General features: G+C 42.6%; 1 protein-coding gene across 3 annotated transcripts; it reads left to right on the forward strand.

The window, feature by feature from the left end:
- Positions 1 to 11,188, forward strand: gpx4.S (glutathione peroxidase 4 S homeolog). 3 transcript variants are annotated; one of them, NR_144456.1, is made up of 8 exons: positions 1 to 53; positions 1,365 to 1,419; positions 2,327 to 2,421; positions 8,270 to 8,414; positions 8,904 to 9,055; positions 9,529 to 9,553; positions 9,637 to 9,696; positions 10,942 to 11,188. NR_144456.1 is itself a non-coding variant. In NM_001171742.2 (7 exons), exons 1-7 carry the CDS (start codon positions 51 to 53, stop codon positions 10,972 to 10,974), a joined length of 513 nt encoding a protein of 170 aa, NP_001165213.1. In that variant the 5' UTR covers positions 1 to 50; the 3' UTR covers positions 10,975 to 11,188. The 3 variants fall into 3 exon arrangements, 1 of the variants encoding a protein (NP_001165213.1); NM_001171742.2 differs by lacking the exon at positions 1,365 to 1,419; NR_144457.1 differs by lacking the exons at positions 1,365 to 1,419; positions 9,529 to 9,553.
- The last annotated feature ends 7,215 nt before the right edge of the window (positions 11,189 to 18,403 follow it).

Genomic DNA, 18,403 nt, shown 5'->3' on the forward strand with positions numbered 1-18,403 from the left:
TAAGCGCTTAGTGTTGCTTGGTTCTGAGTGGAGGCGGTCGAAGCAGAGCCATGGTATGTGGAGGGCTGCTAATATTATAGACTCTATATAGAGCTTAAACATAGCTCTTGCTATTATTTACTCCGTGTTTGTTAAAGGCAATATTTGTGTTGCAGCTTTTTAACTTGTGCGCTTGTCTCCGATAGCATGTTATTTCTTCTGACTGAATAGCCTTTCCGTTGTCAGCTCTGTATCACCCCTACATTTAATGGTGCTCTGGCGTTCGGGGAATTCCGTGGGAGTTGTGAGTTAAGTAACGGACACGTGGTTGGGTGTGGATCTGAGGTGGAGGGGTTGCCAATCATACTGGCTCGGACTAATGCTGCACTCTGACTGGAGCTCTGTGTGACGGCTCTGATCAGGTGCCCTGGTCTCCTACAGTTGGACCGAGTGGGCGTATTGTACGGGACAGAACTTGTATTGTTATTGATGCTGAAGTCACGTGATGATTTATCCCAGTGAAGGACAAATATGGAGACTGTCTCATTCATTCCGTGGGTCTAATCATGTGTCAGTGGAATTAACCTGCTAAAGTCCATAATTCCTTTTACTTAGTCTCGTGCCTTCTCTGGGTTTAGGGTGAAAGTGCATACTGCAAATTGAACCCCTTTATAGTTGTGCTAAAGGCCTAGTGTTTCCAATTAATGTGGCTGAATTGCATCTGTTCAAAATGTGATTTAGTGTTTAAAGGGGATGTAAAGACAAGAGAATTAAATACCATTTTTACTTTCTTTAATAAAAAAAGAAATCTTATCTCTAGTCTACAATTAAAAAAAGTCTACGGTTTTTATAATAAACCTGACTGTATGCAGTGAAATTCTTTCATAGTTTTACTTGCTCTGACCGTTTCAGGAAACGATCATACTTTCAATCAGCAGGAGGAGCCCCCGCCTTCCCACAACTCAAGCAGCTTTGTTTGTTTCCCTGTAAAGCAGCCGACGACTGTTGATATTTGTATCTACAGACCCAGTAAAGGGGATGTTCACCTTAGTACAGTGCTACTCAATATGTTGGCGCTATATAAATACATGTTAATAATAATAGTATGATGTGGACGTAATATTCTAAGATAGTTTGAACATTCATTTTATTTTTTAAATTTCACTTTTTTTCAGCAGTTCTCCAGTTCAGAGTTTCAGTAGTGGTCTGGTTGTTGGGGTCGTAATTACCTTAGCAACCAGGTAGCGGCTGCAATAAAAGAGTGGCATATGAATAGGAGAGGGCCTGAATAATAATAATAATTTTGTTGGCTGCCGTTGGTTACTACTTGCACTAAATGGGGCAAAATTGAAACATAAAGTAGTAACATTCTTTTTTTTTTCAAGGTACATTGAAACAAATGGCAACCCACTGAGAAGCCCCCCTCCACTTTAAGCCTTTGTAAGTGAGCTAAAGAGCAGCTCGTTATACAAAGAGTATCTTATCAGCTGTTTTAGGATCATATCTTCTGTGTATTCAGCCTCCATAGTCTTGAAGTTTATGGAGTTATCCAATTGGTGTCCTTTCAACTCTGACCTCAACCTTTATTAAAGGGGAACTCCACAAAAACATAGCTTTTTGAAAAGTAAACATTATTTCAAGCAACTTTGCAATATACATCAATTAAAAAATATGCAGACTTTTCGTGATTTTTTAATGGTTTCTGACAGTATTCTAAGCCTAGCCCCCTGCTCTTCTGTTGATCTGGCTGACTACTTTTCTGAGCGGCTGACTAACTGACTTACTTTGTATCAACAGCCAGCTGTCCTTAGCCTGCATCCTCCAAACCCCACAATTCCCTACACACATGATTTCAATAAGGAATGGAACATAGTGCAATGCATTGTGGGTTATGTAGTTCCTGCATGCTGTCTGTAAACTGTGGAGAAGTTGTTAGAATTATCATCCTTCCCTGCCAGGATTTCAAATGATGCAGAAAAAGAAGAACTTTTAAACCGCTGGATTTCAGCATAGAAAATGGCATTTATATTTATTCATACTTTTTGAAAAACCTGGTAACTGTGATGGGTATATTAGGGGTTTCTGTGTTATGTGGGCCTCTTTATTAAATTTTGTTTTGGATGCCGGAGATCCCCTTTAACGTGGCTTTTTTTCTCAGACACCTTATTCCTGAGCAACTTACCTGGATGTATGCTCATACAGATAGCAAACTAACAGTAACAATCTTGTAGTGTGGGTTATAACACTGAATGGACAATGTGACTAAATTCACAAAAGGGTGTAAAAAATGTCATGATTTTGTAATCATTGACAATAATTAATGATGTTTTTGTTTTTCCTTGAGTAGTGTGCACAAGCAGCAGACTGGAAGGCAGCCAAAAGCATCTATGAATTCTCTGCAGTAGACATTGATGGCAATGAGGTGTCCTTGGAGAAATACAGGTACCTAAAGCAGTGTTTATCTTTTAGCAATGTCTGATGTATTTCCATTATGCTTGCCCCTTTAAATCACTTCTTTCTTTCTTCCCACCATCTTCTAGTTTTCTAAATACAGGGCATTTTGCAGAGTAAAACATCAGTGCTCTTGTAAATGTGAGGTCATGTAAATACAAATGGCATTCTGCTGCTTCCTTAGACTGCAGTGGATTTGTAACTTTCACTTGGCAGTGCAAGCATGCTGGCAGTTTCCACTCCTTAATTACGGTGTTGATGAACAAAGTACATGACATATTCCCTTTACGAACTCCATGTCAGTACTTACTGGGTTAGCCCCTCCCCCATGCTCCCATCAGAAGGACCCTCCCCAAGTCTTTAAAGACCGGCCACACCCACCTACCGGCGTCTTTTTTTCCTTCTCATTTTGCTCTCATCGGAAGCAAAAATGGTTTTCTTTTAACCTTGGGAAAGCATAGGCCTGCCCATAAGGCGTCCTAGGGACAGGGGTTTTTGGTCCATGGGACCTTTTGTTCCCCAGCACTCGGCCTCATATCCTGGAGTCGTCTGTGCTTCAGCTTCTGGATCAGGTAAGGCACTGGTGTGCAATGTTTGCTACTCCTGGTCTGCCTGTGTTTCAGTTGCGTTTCTGTATTGCTGTCAGAGCATTCGACGGCAAGTGCTTGTCCCCCCATCCGGTGTGCCCTCCTGACCTGCCCAAAAGGCGTCCAGGGGCAGTGGTGTATGTGGCCCCTACACACCCTTTATTTTTATGGATGGGCGAGGGAGGCGGCAGTTAAAGGGTCAGCCTATTATTAGGCAAAATTAGTTAGGGGCCTGAGCCTTACTGCCTCCTGTTTTTCTTTTGTTTTTCTTGTCTTTTAAATGGAGGACAGGTTCCATGGCCAGCTGCCTCCCTCAGCAGACTTTCCTAAGGTGGAGGTCATTTAAAAAAAAAAAATGTCCGCCTTATAGGTTTCAGCTAGAAACGGTGCATGGCTCTGTTAGGCGATACCAATTATCCAATTTGCCTCTGTGTAACCACAGCAGTTGCTTTTGGTTACCTGCTTCTGCAGACAGCACCTGAGTTTAATCAGCGGGTTCCACTGGTAAAGTGATCCCCCCATTGAACACAATTATGGGATTCCTCTGTATGTGCAGACACCAGCTGAGTATAATCAGGTGATTCCTGTGCAACTGCCAGCTATAGCAAGTGGAGATGGCCCCGCCCACTCTCTAACTCTGCAGACTGGAAACTCTGTCCAGCAGCCTCAGGTAAGTACTGCTATCAGTAAACTTGTGAGGCCTGTTAACAATGAACCTGGTGTCCTGCAATATGTGGCATTAGAGACCTACTTACAGCCTGGCACAGGTAAGGAACATGTTCATATTCTGTTCTGAAGTGTACTGAGCTAATCCTTTGCTGATCTGCACTGTGCAAGGCTCTGACCTTTTGCTCACCTGAAACCAGCAGTGTATGCTGAGTTCTGGCTAATTGCTCACTTTATTCCAATAGTTCTAGTGGCTAACACTATCCTATGCAAAACTACAGTGTACTGAGTCCTGTACATTTGCATACCTGACAACAATAGCCCTAATGAACGCTGCTATTTGTTCTGTGAGGTGATGTGCTGAGGTTTTTGCTATTTCTGGAATCAGTATTGCTCTCCAGTATTGCTCTCCTGGAACCAGTAGCCCTTATGAATGCATCCCTGGGCTGGCGGCTAGGCTCTGATATACTGTATGCTTGCTCTAAACAGCAGCTAATTCAAACTATGTATAACATGTTGCTGTGATTGTATCTTTGCTTTGCAGGATCTAATACTTACATCTGAATGTCTTATAATACAATGCATTCTTCTATGTTAAGGTATTATTTAATTCAATTAAACATGGAATTGTATCAGGTTGATGTTCTCCCTGTGCTAGGTGAGTTTACATATTGTTTCTGATATACACAGCAGGAACGGCTAAGCCTGTCTGCTATATGGATTACAGGTATTAATTGTACAACACAATGTTTGGGGCCCTTCTCTGCAAGTTTTTCCCTGTTTTGTGTTGCAATTCACTGTCGGCATTACTGGAGGGCCAAGGCAGTTTGCTCCTTATTCCGGTCAAATAGGCAGTATTATTCAATATCCATAGCTGGAGCTCTGGGGTTGGTCAGTATACTCTCAGAGAGCAGTATCTCTAGGTCCTCAACAGAGGCCTATGTAATAATCTGCCATTACAATACATGTGGCTTAATACATGCTAGCACCATGGCTCTACACCCTGTTGGTGGTCTCTAAAGGATCACTTATGGTGGCTTTATATAAGACTAAGTCGTCTAATCATCCGAGAAGTATGCTTATCCTAAGAAAGCCAATACCTTCAGAATGAATGCTTAACCAATGGTTAACTGTAGCGTGTAAGTGTTCTGCATAAGAGTCTTACATGTGTGCGTATCATGCGTGTGTGTGTGTATATATGTATACATATATGTATATGTGTATGGGCCATCTGCATATATGTGCATGGCTAATGCATGTTGAGATAAAGCATTATTTTGGCCTCATGGGGCCCCTATGCCTCCTGGGCTCCCTGCAGCCGCGGGGTCTGCTTCTTCAGAAGTTACGTCCATGTCTGTACCTGGAGGTCCAGACCCGATTGTGCCCTTAGCTGGATAGCTCCTTAGTCCCTCCTAAGGGCCGTAGGTGGTGACTGCCACACAGAATTATGCATTGACACATACTACTAATAAACCTACTGTCATAACACACACATCACACCCCTCGGAGATGACCTTTGTTCAGTCACTAGGGTTGCATCGCTAAGTTTAATTGTTATTAAATCTTACCTATATAAGCTCTCCTGGCAGTTAGATTGCCGTGGTATAAAATATGATACAGGCTGAACATCGCTGTTGTGGTTTAAGTCATACTACCAGCAAAACAGAACATCTCTGTGGCCCAAAAGCCAGGTTTCTGCTCTGTGTCTAGAAGACAGACTTAGTCAGTTGTCCATTTGTTTGTCTAGTCTCCTAGATAAAAAAAAAAAAAAAAATGGAGTATCCATGTTTTGAGGCTAGCTGTTCTGCATACCATATGGGTACTGATTTAGACTGCAAATGATGGAAGCATCTAGTGAGTGTTGATTCTTCCCTCTCTTTATATCGGTGTCCTCCTGAACCACCAGTATGGAATCTGCATCGTCACGGTTACATACCTACAGGTTCTACCCATTTTATTGCCTCACAACAGAACATCTTAAAGACTGTCTTAAAGATTTATCAGTCTTGCATTTCTTGAGGTGTGTGCACTTCTCTTACTTCTATTTCATTGGTGCATAACTGGGGAAATTAAGTCATCGGTACCGAAATTGTCCCAGTTCAGCGTGTATAGTTCACCTGACCCAGTGGGCATAGTTCACAGTCTGCATGTTTCACCTTTCCCGGTAGGATGGTTCACCTTTCCCGGTAGGATGGTTCACCTTTCTCGGTAGGATGGTTCACCTTTCCTTGTAGGTCTGGTTCACCTATCCCATTAGGTCTAGTTTACTGGACCTAGTATCTGACCCGGCAAGTCTCGGTCATCTGACAGGAGGTTCATTCATCTAACACAGTAGGTCTAGTCTGGTGGATTGGAAGCCTTCTGATGTTACTCAAACATCCTTATGATCAGTCCAGTCCTAAGTACTTGAGCAATTGATGCCTACGCACATCCTCTGCATGCCCAATGGTGGGCAGCCTGGTACTCAAGGTAAGAGGATTCAGCTACCTCAAATATAGTCAATGTGAGGAACACACTGACACAAAAGACATATGGCTGCAGGGCTAACCCCTGCCATTTTAATAATGCAGAACATTGAGGAAGTTCGCATGATATATGATGATTGAATTTCCTACATCTACACATGTTCCTTTGCTGGAAGGAGGAAATCTGATTGGTCTCATGAGACTCTGAGCATCTCTCCAGGTTACTCTACAACCTGCCTATGTGAGTCTTGTGGCTATCATAGTATTGCTTGGGTTATTTTATTCTGACTCCGAAATCCTCTAGGGGTTACCAGTTCTATGTCTCACAAGGCTATGCTCTGCCATCCAACTGGGGTTTTATTCTTCAGGTAATTGCCCTGTCTCCATCTGGCATTATCTTCTAGAGGTTGGTACCAGTGTTTCCATCGTAAGGATCACACACGGAGTAAGTAATTCTCACCCCAGATAAGTTTCAGGTTCCCATGTCCCTGTTCTCTGGGTTTGCTTTCCAGTTAGAGCAGATCTAATTGCTAGCCAATCAGATAGTTAGGCATTATAGTACATGCCTCAAGTATGCCTCATTGTGCATTTTATGCCCGGCACTTTTGTTTATATTCTAAACAGGCCACACATACATAGGGGTCTGTTTGGGATTCTAACTCCTACCAAGTGTTTTTTTTACAGGTGCTTTACAAATCTGCACTGAAATTAAGCATACATGTGATGGATGCTTTCTGGTGAGTAGGAGAGTAAGTACATGCCTCAAGTACATCAAGTACATGCCTCAAGTATGCCTCATTGTGCATTTTATGCCCGGCACTTTTGTTTATATTCTAAACAGGCCACACATACAAAGGGGTCTGTTTGGGATTCTAACTCCTACCAAGTGTTTTTTACAGGTGCTTTACAAATCTGCACTGAAACTAAGCATACATGTGATGGATGCTTTCTGGTGAGTAGGAGAGTAAGTATTTTAAACTGTTGAGTTTGCCAGGTGAAGGGAGGTCTTCATCCCTCTCTCTCTTTTTCTTCTGGAAGAGTCAAGCTGTTATGGAATTCATCTTTTCCTCACACTGACGCTGGGCTAATGTCTCTTTTTCTGGGGTATAGAGCCTATGATATAAGACTATTCTTATCCCTGTCACTTATTCTTGAGCTTTCACCGGGAATCTTAACATTCACTTATAGAAGTTGCATGATTGGTCTCTTCAAAGTCTTGCCATCTATGGCTACAGATTCTTGTTAAGAGCCCATTACCCTCCCACTGGGAAAATACTAGCTTGCTACGTCCCAGTAAGTACTGACATGGAGTTCGTAAAGGGAATAGGGAAGATTGTAACATACTTACCGTGATCTTCCTTTCCTGTACGAACTCCATGTCAGTACGGCCCGCCCTTTTTCAAGTGATTTTAGAAGCTTGTTACAAAGACGCCGGTAGGTGGGTGTGGCCGGTCTTTAAAGACTTGGGGAGGGTCCTTCTGATGGGAGCATGGGGGAGGGGCTAACCCAGTAAGTACTGACATGGAGTTCGTACAGGAAAGGAAGATCACGGTAAGTATGTTACAATCTTCCCTATTTGTCAAGTTAACTTAGTTAAAAGTAAACGCATGCTTTTTTTACCCCGTTTAAAATACAGGTATGGGATCCATTATCTGGGAACCCGTTATCCAGAAAGCGCCGAATTACGGAAAGGCCATCTCCCATAGATTCCATTTTATCCAAATTTCTAAAAATTATTTTCTTTTTCTCTAATAATAGAACAGTACATTGTACTCAATCCAGACCAACATATAATTAATCCTTATTGGAAGCAAAGCCAGCCTACTGGGTTTATTTAATGTTTAAATGATTTTCTAGTAGACTTAAGGTATGAAGATCCAAATTAAGAAAAGATCTGGAAAACAAAAAGTCTCAAGCATTCTGTAAAAGGGGAACATTTATAACACACGTTATTATTATTACTACATTACATTATTACAAAGTATTTTCATGGGCTGACACTGTTGCCTCTTCAACTCTCAGTTGGGCCCTTACAATGGAAGTTACGCCCCAGTATGTCAATCTTGGAATGCATATACTAATTTTCAGCCAATTAAAAGTTTCCCTTTAAAATTCCTACAGGGGCTATGTTTGTATTATTGTCAACGTAGCATCTAAATGAGGAAAAACCCCCGTAAACTACACTCAGCTTGTAGAACTTCACGCCAGATATGCTGAGAAAGGTTTACGCATCCTTGGGTTCCCTTGTAACCAGTTTGGAAAACAGGTAAGAGGAGTGTCTCTCTCATATATACCTCCAATTGTGTGTCTTGTTTCCCATATCTTTCTGTGACATGCAAAGAAGTAAACTGTAACCGTAGTCCTTCATTTTCATATTTTTTTTAAAGTTTTCTTTTATTCAGCAAAAGGCAAATTGACATATCAGTACATATCAAGTAGACACGTGTGATCAAAAATATACAGTCCACATATTATATGTCAGCAGGTAAACCAATAAAACAGTACAGTCATCAAGGACAGGTTTGAAACAAAGCAATCACTGAACATTGGGGTTAGGATATACCTCAAGCCATCTCTCCCAGATTTTCTCAAATTTAGTTGAGGAGCCACGTGCTTCTTCATATTATTGAATGGTTACAGAGGGATCACAGATTAGTAATGCTAATTGAACTGTATGGCGAATTGTGTTTAGCCCTAAGGTAAATCGCTCGTTCAGCCTGATGTTACTTCCTATACTTATATATGTTCTCTGTAGGAACCTGGGGATGAAGCTCAAATCAAAGACTTTGCTGCATCTTACAAAGTGGAATTTGACATGTTTAGTAAGATTGATGTTAATGGCGATGGTGCTCATCCTTTGTGGAAGTGGATGAAGGACCAACCTAAAGGTCATGGCACCCTTGGAAAGTAGGTTAAGCCATGAATGTTTCATTGTTAGGCCTTGTTCTTCTCTGTTGGGCAGTTAGTTTATCTTAATTTTTGAATCTGCTCCTGGGAATGTATAATTCTCTCAGCAATGCATTAAGGAGCCTCCATTCTTACTTCATGATATTATTTTGGATGATAGATAAGATAGATAGAGAGAGAGATTTCTAAATAAAAAGTGTGTGTATATATGCATGCATACATACATTTTTTTTCTTTTTCTTTAGTTTAAAGATTTGAAGTGGGGGTGGTGTGCTAGTAGGACCAAAGTACCACATTCAAGAAGGTTTTAAGTTACCTCTGTATGTTCCCTAGCATAACACAGATTGATACCATAATCCCAATCGTTTAGCCAGTTAACCTAGAGAAAACACATACTCCATTGTTTATTACCAGCAGGCATTTTAGTGCATTGCACGCAACATTCCATGTTTGTAACTTTTTTTTTCTTCTAGTGCTATCAAGTGGAACTTCACTAAGGTAAGTGTGGTTAATAATTTTGAATACCAGCTCTTTGGAAATGTTTTTATTTTTTCTGTTCTAATCCTTAATTCTTTATACAGTTCCTTATTAATAGGGAGGGTGCTGTGGTGAAGCGATTTAGCCCAATGGATGATCCAGTAGTAAGTATGGTTCTTCTTGTAAATGTTTTTTAGGGAATCGTAAAAACAAATGGCAAAAGTTTGTTTTTTTTTTTTTTTTTTTATATGTGACTTTGGCAGATGATTTGGTAGTTTTACATTAAAATTTATGCACTTGTAGGATCGTGTAGACCAGTGCAACATGTTACTTGCCACAAAGCAGATGCTCAACTTTTTTCAGCCTGGAAAGTCTTAAGGGCAGATTTAGCACAGTGAAATTAGAACTCCTTTACTGTCTAAAAATCCCATACTTTGATAAGTCTGCCCCTTAGAGACCCAAGCATAGTTTGATTATGGCAGTCAACATGGAGCTAAGAAAGAAAGATACAACTTATTTAATTAAGTACATTTCACACTGGTGTGGCTCCACATATCTTCATCGGAGTGTATCATAGGTACAAAAAGTTGGCGATCTCTAGTGCAGATTCACAACTCACCATTAGTGAGCATTTTTTGCAAGCCCAGAGAAGATGAGTAAACCTAAATATTGATAGAACAATAAAGCCTTACAGTCAGTTTGTTTTTGTCTGCCACCCCCAACAACTGGCATACATTTTCGAAACTGTGGAAAACTAAATAACTGTAGTTACAGGTGTGGTATTTATATGAACAGTCACATCACCTGATCTCTGAACTGAACAAAACTTAATCATTGCCTGTCATCCCTGTCCAACTGGCCAATCCCAGTGAGAGGCTGATCTGAGGGTGGGGAAAGACAATGTGGAGGTGACATCTCCCTGAGAGAGGAAGTGGGTGGAGTTGTTGCACAGAGAGACTGAGGGAGACTCGGGCACGAGTGGCTTCGGTCCCGCACTGCACAGACTCAGAGTATGACAGTGGAAACTTGGTTATTCAGGTCAGTGCCAGTAATGGGCTGCTCTATAAAGCCCACACATGATCCCTGACCTGAATAACCAACAGTTTCCACTGTCATGCTCTTATGAGTCTCTGTGCAGTGCGGAACCGAAGCCACCCGTGCCCCTGAGTCTCCCTCAGTCTCTCTGTGCAACAACTCCACCCACTTCCTCTCTCAGGGAGATGTCCCTTCCACATTGTCTTTCCCCACCCTCAGATCAGCCTCTCACTGGGATTGGCCAGTTGGACAGGGATTATAGTTCCTGACAGGCAATGACTGTTTTGCTCAGTTCAGTGATCAGGTGATGTGACTCCATATAAACATCACAATAGTGATGGTCTCATTCTCTCTCTGTTCTCACTTTACTTCAGGTCATTGAGAAGGATCTACCCAGTTATCTGTAGCATGGCTCCATTCAATGCCTGGAAGTGTATCCTGCAGTTTCCTTTCCTAGTAATGATGGTATGCTTCAAAACCGGGAGGAGGAGGCAGACCGGATGGTGAAATGGCGTGCACCAGTGGAGGGAAACTGCTGTTACTTCCAGGACTCTTGCTGTGAAAAGGAATCATGTACCTTAATAAAGATTCTGTATAATATAAAAATATATTGCTTTGTGTAGCTAATTATACTTTGTCTCATAAAGACTGTACCTCTCTAACCTAGAGATAATCACAACAGTGTTGTTTGGTGGCTTGAAACAGAGGCCAGTGTTGTTTTGAAATGTCTTCCATGGATCACCATTTTACCTAAATAATAGAAAATTTTAACAATGATTTCCTTTTTCCCAGTAATAATACAACAGTAGCTGTACTTGATCCAAACTTGAGACATAATTAATCCTTAATGGAAGCAAAACCAGTCTATTGGTTTATTTAAGGTTTACATGATTTTCTAGAAGACTTAAGGTATGAAGATCCAACTTACAGGAATAATTGGAAAACCCCAGGTCCTGAGCATTCTGCATAACAAGTCCCATACCTGTAATGGTTATTCCTTCTTGAGCACTAATCTAACCATATAAACATTATATATTAAAAATATTCTGTGGTAGTTTACACCCTATATTTTATTGGCTTGATTTATCTCCAAGCCCTGTGTATTTGATGTGGTTGTTTGGCTCTCCCATTACACTCTTCTCTTGGGATGCTCACCTTGCCAGCCCTTTATTTAAACTAGCTGTGCCTCTAGTCTCCAGTGTATCTGTATTCACTGACATCAGTCCTAAACTAAGACTTTCCTATCTTTCATGTGATTTTTTTTCATGATCCTTCAGCCCCATTGTAATAAAAATTGCTGTATAAAAAGGCACATAGTTTTTCAATTTTTTTGCCAATGCATTATAGATTCACTCCTCACAAAGCATTCGAACCCCAATCTTCGCCAGTGACCACTTAGGCACACTCCACGGCACTTCACCAGGCACAAATTTGTTACCACTACGATAATTCACTAATATGCGAAGTTGCATCTGAACTCTAGTGTTACTTTGGCTGGGCAGGCATTTCATAGCGAATTTTTGTATATTTACTTATTTATATAGGGTGGATATATAAAAGTCGTATGGACGTCTTTAATAGTAATGTAGGTGAAAATGCTTGCCACTTTTTTCAAACACATGTCCAATGAGCCATAATATAGACAAAAGAGATCCACTAATGCCCTAGACATGATCCCAAACTTAAACAAATGTGGCATATACCTCAAATTCATTTTAAAAAATTCTAACACAATTTTTAATAGTTTGGACTTCTGAAGGCAATCCTGCTTTAAGAAAAGTCACTAGCGTTTTTTACAACTTCAATGCGTTTCCAGCATACAGGATATGATGTCACTGACATAAGATTGAGGAAGATGTAGCTTCCTTTTATCAGTTCGCCTGGTCTGAGGTGGTGAGATAAAGTTCAGTAAAATTCGCATCCTAGTGAATTTGCGGAGTAACAACTGTTTGCCAGAGCAAAAAGTCGTCTGGTGATAGTGTGCGATGGTATGCTAGTGATGGTCTTGTTCGCTAACGAATTGTCCTCTACGCCTGTTAGTGAATTAGCGATGTCCCTGCAGTGACATTTCTGGCGAATTGTTGCTAGCGACGGCCACTTCGCCCTTTAGTGAGTTTGCCCCCCCCCCCAGGCCTGTATTTTACTGCTATAGGGAGAGTAACTTTTCCTTTTGTGATCCGCATGTGCAAAGTAGAAATATTATATTATACTGTGCATGCACCATTTGCTAAAGGGGGGAGACAGTCTGATGCCTAGGGCTGAACCTAACAAAAAATACAGGCCTGAGATTACAGAGTGTAATATTCATTATATAATGCACAGAACATACTGAGATGGAGTCTTGCACTCCATGTAAGAACCAGAGTATATAATGTACAATATAAACCACATCTTGTACTCTGAATAGCATAGGGTTTGCCAATATGTATAATCAGTGTAATGCCCCTGTGATTTTACATTCTAAAAAGCATGCATTTATGGCTTAATTATGTGTACCACAGAATTCAATAGGGATTATTTACAAATGATTAAAAATGGCAAAAAAACAGGCATAATGCTCCATACTTTTGCACATTTCCTCCTAGAATTTACTCAGGGCAGTTGGTAAATACAGGCTTCTATGTGTACTGTATTGGAGAGTGCTTGACACTGTGCTTTGGGCCAGATCTTCAATATTAAAATGAAAAGATAATTCAAATATTGCATTTTGCAACATTTACAAAATGTCCTAAATGACACCTAAAACACATACTGTGTGTTTTGTTTTAAGGACTGAAATGTCCAGTATCTGACTGGCCCATCAGAATACTGGAAAAACTCCCCGTGGGCCCAGGTGTCAACGGGCCTTTTGCTTCTAACTATTTAGCCTATTTCATGGTCATTCCCTATTTTTTTATGGGAAAAAATGTGTAATAATGGAAGCATAGAGTATATTAATAGATATAAAAGACTAGAGGAATAAAGAGGTTGAGTTAGGGGAGGAGGAATAATAGTTTGTAAAGTTGGCCCACAGTCTAAGGTTTTCTGGTGGGTCCCTGGCATCCTAGTCCGACACTGGAAATGTCAGCCATAAGACTGCATATGAACTATTTACATTTTTTTCTAGAGGTGTTACTAGAGGTTACCTAAAATGCAATCAAGTGACTTTTTTTATGTAGGTTTTTTAATTATTTAAAATATATTTATTTTACTGCAATCTTTTGAAATCATTTATAGCATGTCATTTTCCAAAGGATTCCTCTACTTTCATGTAAGAATGCTATAGGGACACGTTGGAATTTTCCATGTGATTTGGACTAGCAATCCAAAGTATAGTTTATTTCTAGCGCATAGTTTTGAAAATTCGCTTTTTCTCTGTCATCATAGGGGGACACAGGGACGATGGGGTTAAGCTCCACCCTCCAGGAGGCAGGACACTTACTAATAAAATTGTGGGCGTGCCTAACCGGCTTAACCCCCACACTCCAGCTTATCCAATCAGTTTTTTAAGTGTCCTGCTACCAGGAGGATGGACGTCCAGCGGCATGGATATTTTTAGTCAATGGTGACTATTTTCTTCTTGGGTTCTTACTCTGGGCAGCATATATTTGCTCTTAGTACAGTCCCAGTATCTCCGCTCACCGGGGTCATTTCTAGCCGTCATAGGCTATAACGACCACCCAGACATATTCCTGTTAAGCTTGGTCAATGACAGAGGGTCTGGCCGGATGGGCATGAGGTGAGTAATCTGCCTTGGGTATAACAAACTCTCCTCACATTTCTGGCGTGGCAGCCTCCCCCCCTAGGTTACTCTGGTTAATGGGAAGCCTCCTTCCCCCGTCCTCCCTTCCTCCCTCTCCTTACTGACCTTTAGCCTGCCGAGTTCTTTCATTCGTTTGGTGGCAGGGGAACAGTGCGCTCGTTGCGCTGTCTGGCTAAGTGAGGGGGAGGGGGGGGAGGAGACTGATTCACGCTGCGCTGGAACGCACGGCGCGTATGCGTTCCAGTGGCCATTTTGCGCACTCGCATCTCTGCTGCGCACCGAGCGGTTCTCTCTCTCTCCGCTCCTGCACGTTCGGCAGATATTATAAGCTTACTCCACACTCGGCTTATTCAATATCCATGGCAGAAGGTAGGCCAGAGGGGTTATTCACCAGGGCGGGGGGGAAGGCTGCCAAAACAGCGCAGATTAAATTTTTTGCCTGTTCCAATTGCAATGTTAAGCTGCCTCGAGGGCAGGGGGAGCCGCTCTGTAAATCCTGTTTAGTGGGGCAGGGTACTGCGCTCATTTCAGAAGATGTTTCAAGTCCACCAGCGGCTCAGCCAGAGAATCCTTCAAGGGAGAGTATTTCTCAAAGTCAGGGGCCCAGCTCAGATACTGATATTCCAGCACCATTGTGGGCCATTCATTTAACACAGTCCCTTGCTTCCTTGCAGGGTCTTCCCTCTATTGCTGACAATTTAGGAAGAGTGTTAGCCAGACTTGACCAAAAGACTAGCTCTAAGCGTAAGCGGTCTGAAGAAACTAAAGTGGCCACTACTTCTGCTCATTATTTATCTGACGAGTCTGCAGCTGAGCAGGCATCCTCACAATCTGAGGGAGAATTACTTCCTTCTGAAATATCATCGGGTGAGGAGGAAGAAACTGTGGAGGACCAAAGAGATCATGATAGTCAGCATGATGTGGAGGGTATTATTAAAGGTGTTATGGATGTGTTAAAGATATCACAATCGCCCAAGTCCCAAAATGATTTGGGGTTATTCAAGAGGAAGCAGAAATCCGAAGTTTGTTTTCCTTCTCATGAGCACCTTCTTCACATAATACAAGAAGAGTGGAGTGTTCCAGAAAGAAAATTTCAAACTACTAGAAAATTTTCTAAGTCTTATCCATTTTCTAAAGAACTGGTGGAAAAATGGACTAATCCCCCAGCAGTAGATGCACCGGTATCAAGATTGGCCAAGTCCACTACATTGCCGGTCACAGATGCGGCATCCTTTAAAGACCCATCCGACCGAAGATTGGAAGGTTTTCTTAGGTCAATTTATTCTTCGTCTGGGTCAGCTCTTCGCCCATGCTTGGCCTCGGCTTGGGTGGCCAGAGCAATTCAAGCGTGGTCCGAATCACTTGTCAAGGACATCCAGAATGCAGTTTCCAGATCCGACTTGTTATCATCAGCCAATGCGATAGCAGAGGCATCGGCTTATTTGTGCGACACCGCACTAGACACAGTTCAAGTCACGGCACGTACATCCGCTCTTTCTGTGGCAGCACGTAGAACACTGTGGCTGAAAAATTGGTCAGCAGATCTGAGTTCTAAGAAGTCCTTGACATCTCTTCCATTCAAGGGACAGCGTCTGTTTGGTGAGGAGCTCGAAAAGATTATTTCTCAGGCTACGGGAGGAAAAAGCACTTTTCTTCCACAGGCCAAAAGTAGGACAACTACATTTTCCAGACGGGGAAGGTTTTTTCGTGGCTCAAGTAGGCGATACACACGAAGAAACAATTCACCACAGCGGTCACACTTTCGAGCCAAAACAAACGACAAAAGTCGCATGCATTGGAAGACCAATCGAACTGTTATCAAGCCCGCAGCAGATAAATCTTCTTCAGCCTGACGGGGCACCCCCTCCGGAGTCGGGGGAGCGCATTGGGGGCAAGTTGCTCCGATTCCGGGAGGTGTGGAACAACCATGCGTCAGACATGTGGGTGAACGAAATCATTTCCGAAGGTTACCACATAGATTTCTCAACCATTCCTTGCAAAAGATTCATCATGTCCAGGGTACCTGCAGACCCAGACAAAGCTACTGCCTTTCTAAATTGCATCACAAACTTAGAACAAGCTGGAGTAATTGTTCCAGTGCCACGTTCAGAGAGATTTTCCGGATTCTATTCCAACATTTTCATTGTGCCAAAGAAAAACGGCTCGTTCAGGCCGGTTCTAGATCTCAAGCAACTGAACAAGTTTGTCAGATCAGTACGATTCAAAATGGAGACCCTGAGATCAGTGATAAGAGGGATGGAGAAAAATCAACTGCTAATGTCTATCGATATCAAAGATGCGTACCTCCATGTACCAATCTGGCCGCCACATCACTCCTTCCTTCGGTTCGCATTCAGGAATCAACACTACCAGTTTGTGGCTCTGCCGTTCGGACTCTCTTCAGCCCCCAGAGTGTTCACAAAACTAATGGCAGTATCGGCTGCAGCATTACGTCTACAAGGGATTTCAGTCACTCCTTATCTGGACGATCTGCTTCTGAAAGCCAGATCAGAGGAGAAGGCAGAGGAAGATCGGAGCAAAGCAATCAATCTTCTGCAGAATTTTGGCTGGACCATAAATTGGTCGAAGTCCAATTTGCGACCCAGTCATCACATGACATTCCTGGGTCTCGAGTTCAATACCATCACACAAATGGTGCATCTTCCGTTGGACAAGCAAATGAAGGTCAGGAATCAAGTCCGTCTACTCCTCCGAGATCGGAGTCCAACTGTTCATCTAGGAATGAGAGTGCTGGGACTCATGGTTGCTACCATAGAAGCCGTTCCATTTGCACAGATTCACTTACGACCGTTGCAAGCGAACATTCTAACATCATGGAAAGGAGGAGCTCTCACTCGCAAGCTCAATTTATCCCAGTCAACGAGAGTAGCCATCCAGTGGTGGCTGCGACCGACCAATCTCTCCAAGGGTCAATCCTGGGCGACGCTAGATTGGAAGATAATTTCCACAGATGCCAGTCTGAGAGGTTGGGGAGCAACCTGGGACAACTTGTCGGCCCAAGGCCAATGGTCTCCAGGGGAGTCCAAACTTCCCATCAACGTCTTAGAACTGAGGGCGATAAAGCTAGCTCTGTCCGAATGGACAGAGTTGTTACAGGCAAGTCCGGTTCGGCTACAGAGCGACAATGCTACCGCAGTAGCATACATAAATCGCCAGGGAGGTACTCGCAGCAAAGCGGCACTGATGGAAGCTCAACAAATTCTCAGTTGGGCGGAAACCAACGAAGTACAGCTGTCCGCGATTCATATCCCAGGAGTTCTAAATACCAAAGCAGACTACCTCAGCAGAATTCGTCTAGACCCAGGAGAATGGGAACTTCACCCAGACGTGTTTGCAAGACTAGTTCTCCAATGGGGACAACCACAGGTCGATCTAATGGCATCAAGAAACAACACAAAGGTGCCTCGATTCTTTGCTCGTTACCGAGAGAGTCTGGCGGCAGGGGTCGATGCCATGACACAGAATTGGCAGTTCAACCTAGCATACATATTCCCTCCACTACCCATGCTTCCACGGGTCCTCAAGAAGATCAGACAATCCAGTATCACGGTAATAGTAGTGGCTCCATACTGGCCTCGAAGGACTTGGTTTTACGACCTTCAGGAAATGTCGATAGCACAACCGATACGTCTCGAGAACAGGCCGGACCTTCTGTTCCAAGGGCCAGTTGTTCATCACAACCCAGGGCTGTTCGCTTTGACGGGATGGCTGTTGAGGCAGACATCTGGCGAAAACAAGGGTTAACAGAAGAAGTTATTGCCACATTGTTGAGAGCTCGTAAGTCTTCATCTTCAAAGTCATACTACAGAGTCTGGCAGTCCTACCGGAGTTGGTGCGAGGAGTTCAATCTATCCTTTCACGAACTTAGCATCCCGAGAGTCCTGTCTTTCCTGCAGCGCGGGCTCTGGCGAGGTCTAAAACTCAGCTCTCTGAAAGTGCAAGTATCAGCTCTGTCAATCCTATTTCAGTCCAAACTAGCCTTGGATGATACAGTACGTACATTTCTGCAAGGAGTGGCACATATAGTTCCTCCATATCAGCCGCCAGTTCCAGCATGGGATTTAAACGTTGTT

This window comes from Xenopus laevis, chromosome 1S, assembly GCF_017654675.1.
Source record: "Xenopus laevis strain J_2021 chromosome 1S, Xenopus_laevis_v10.1, whole genome shotgun sequence".
Lineage (NCBI taxonomy): Eukaryota > Metazoa > Chordata > Amphibia > Anura > Pipidae > Xenopus > Xenopus laevis.